Source organism: Heteronotia binoei, chromosome 9 (assembly GCF_032191835.1).
Source record: "Heteronotia binoei isolate CCM8104 ecotype False Entrance Well chromosome 9, APGP_CSIRO_Hbin_v1, whole genome shotgun sequence".
NCBI lineage: Eukaryota > Metazoa > Chordata > Lepidosauria > Squamata > Gekkonidae > Heteronotia > Heteronotia binoei.
The window spans coordinates 6506565-6509694 of NC_083231.1; the positions used below are offsets into that span (position 1 = coordinate 6506565).

General features: G+C 44.4%; 1 protein-coding gene across 1 annotated transcript; it reads right to left on the bottom strand.

Moving 5' to 3' along the window:
* Positions 1-2257: 2257 nt before the first annotated feature.
* Positions 2258-2926, bottom strand: FGFBP1 (fibroblast growth factor binding protein 1). The gene has a single exon (XM_060247290.1). It carries the CDS (start codon positions 2921-2923, stop codon positions 2258-2260), a length of 666 nt encoding a protein of 221 aa, XP_060103273.1. The 5' UTR covers positions 2924-2926.
* Positions 2927-3130: the final 204 nt, after the last annotated feature.

Genomic DNA, 3130 nt, shown 5'->3' on the forward strand with positions numbered 1-3130 from the left:
TATTTCAGAGATGGAACCAGCTGCTAGGAAAGTGGGGAGCTCCCCTTCATTGGCAGCCTTCAAAACGCGGCTCGATGATTCTTTGTCGGAGATGCTTTAGGCTGATCCTGCATGGAGCAGGGGGTTGGACAAGATCAGGGTTCTCAAACTCATTTGTTACGAGGGCCGGATCTGACATAAATACGACCTTGTGGGGGTGGCTATGTACGTCATAAAATGTAATGCCAGGTAGGGGAGGTATAAACCTTATAAAGGTGTCAAGTCTGTGTTAACTCTGGTCAAGCCTGACCTCAATCCTTGGTTCAGGAAAGAAGCATCCTGGGTAAAGCCATACTGTATGCCAATGCTGCTAGCTTGAACTCTCCTCACCCCCCTCCTTTCCTTTGTTATGTAGCTTTGCTTTGAAATGGGAATATGTGAAAGAGATTATGGTGCCTTCTCAGGCCGGGCATCGGGGGAGGTTGGAGCCGAAGAGACGCTCAAGGCCAAAGCAGGCCTGAGAATGAAATTGTAACATCAATGTGTGAATATGCCCTGCATAGTGCCCCTCCCTCAAGAATCCTTTTGAACTATACCTTATATGATTGCATTTTACTGTATGATCTTTAGTCTTTCAATCTCCTTGTAGTCGAGAACTATGATATCAATAAACTAGTTACTTTGTATCAACAAAGCCTCGTTATTGAATCTGCCGACTTGACAAAAGGATGCAGACAAACACAAATATTTTTAAAAGACTTAAAATAAAACATAGTTAAAACATTAGCACTGGTTGGTCTTAAAGATGCTTTCTTGGTATCTCTCCTAAGACATCCAGGGAACTGGGCAAAGAAAGCTTTGGCTCTTTCCTTCCTTCCCTGGGGGATCAGGAGGGGGAGGAGCCTCAGCCAATAGATGGAAGAGAGGCTTGGCTCAGTAGCTCTGCTGTGTGATTGAGAGAGCCTGGCAAAGCAAGCTCTCCCTCCCCCTTTCCTCCCTAAGGGAGGAGCCTCAGCCAGTAGCTCCTGTGTGATTGAGCAAGCCTTGCAAAACAAACTGTGATGCAGAAGGAAGCAAAAGAGAGAGAAGGAAGCAGAAGACAGCCAGTTGCTTGGGGGCCAGATAGGAGCCCTCTGGAGGCCTGATTTGGCCCCCAGGCTGCATGTTTGATACCCCTGGACTAGATGGTCTGTATGACCCCTATCAACTCTATGATTCTATCTCTCCAGGAGATCTCCAGCCACCTCCTGGAGGTTGGCAGCCCAAGCCTGAAGATGACCGTGAAATAGAAATTCCAGAACTGGGTACTGGATTATATATCCATAATTCACACATAACAGGAAAAACATAATACACTTTAAAAGGTAAATAACTTTATTTTTAGCCATTCCAAAGCCAAAAGTATCAAAAAGTGCATAGCAATGACACCGTCAGTTTGGTAAGAAATGTCAAGAGAGATGTGAGGAGAGCCAACGGTAGATATTATATACATTTTTACAGAGTTTGTAACATCCAAAAGTAACAATTGCATACCACATTTACATATATGATCTTCTCTGTGTAAGAAAATAAAGTATGGAGCCAGTGTCTTCGGGTGGGCGGGGGGGACTTTGAAAAAATGTTTAAATATTTGTTTTGACAATTTACCTCTTATACACTGACACCGTTTTCGCACACAGCTTACCACGCGGTCACATTCCTGTTCTCTCCACAGCGTCTGTCGGATTTCCCATTATCTGCGCCGGAGTTACAGGAAGTGCCCTGGCTTTTGCGTAGCAAACGTAAACTGGGTTTTAGCGGTTTACGTTTGCTACGCTAAAGCCGCGGCACTTCCTGTAACTTCGGCGTCCTGTAACTTCAGCGCAGATAATGGGAAATCCGACGGATGCTGCGGAGAGAACAGGAACGTGACCCCGTGGTAAGCTGTGTGCGAAAACGGTCACTTTGACGTAAGAATCTTTAGCCAGGTACTTCTGGGTTAAATCTGGCCCACTCAATGGTATAATCTGATCCCCTCTTTCACACACAGAGTTGATAACATGAAAGCAAGAGAGGCATGGGAGAGGCAGTAATTATTATCACGGGATTTGCCAACAGTTCAGCTTGAACTGGGATGAGCGATCGCTCCAGTCCTCAGAGCAGACCTCTTTTAAAACTATATGCTGACCAGAACTGTAATGAAACGAAGGGCTATTTACAGTGGTTTTGACCTGGAACTTTGCACAATTTGAGCTAGGTTGCTCACGCAGTATAATTTAGCCTCCAGCATTCCTGTACCTTACTTACATTTTTTATCTTGTAACATTTTAACAACAAAGTGACAGAGAGATAGCCATAACTCTGAGCAGTATTCTTCAGCCACGTTTCTCTGATCAATATAATCTACATCTTCAACACAGTCACTGGATCCTCGTTCTGGTAGATTTTTAGGAGTATTAGGAGATGCTGTTGCCAACGAGGTCTCCCTTCCCTGGAGAACTGGATTCTCTTGTTTGGAACTGGGTGAGCTTACCAGTCGAAGGTGAGCGCTTGCTGGTCCCTTCTTGCACACTGAAGATTTCAAAACCTCTTTTGGGTCCTCACAGATGTTCTTCTTCTTCTTGAGAGACCTGGTGATTTGCTTCCAGAAGGCCTTCCTATTTTCTGAAAACTGTGGGCAGGAGGAAGGGTTGCCTGAAAATACACAGGAGACGTTGTGGTCCTCTCTCTTGCAATCTATTTTTAAGGTAGCCGTCTCGCTTTCACTCAGTGTCCAAGTGCATGGAGACTTCTCTTTGCTGATAAACCTGCCTTTATGGGCGCCTTTCTGTCCTCGACCTTGCCTTCCACCTTTCCCTGGGCGTGTTGGCTCTTTCTTTCTCTCTTTCTGTCTTTCACAGTCAGTGTGTAGGATCTGAGAGAACACAATCAGAGCGCACAAAAGGGCAAGGCATCTGATCTTCATGGTTCCTGACTGTAACAAACAAACAAACAAACATCATTATTTCATTTCTTCTAAAATAATGAATATATCCTGACAACTTTTGGATGGAGATAAAGCCTACTTTTTATGTTTTAAGCATCCATAATCTTTATTGCTCAGTTAGAGGAGGTTAAAACCCTTCTACAGGGCTTTTTTTTTTTTTTAGCAGGAACTCCTTTGCATACAGAG

Excerpts from the sequence above, each read along its gene's own strand:
- FGFBP1 (XM_060247290.1), bottom strand. The coding sequence starts at position 2,923 with ATGAAGATCAGATGCCTTGCCCTTTTGTGCGCTCTGATTGTGTTCTCT.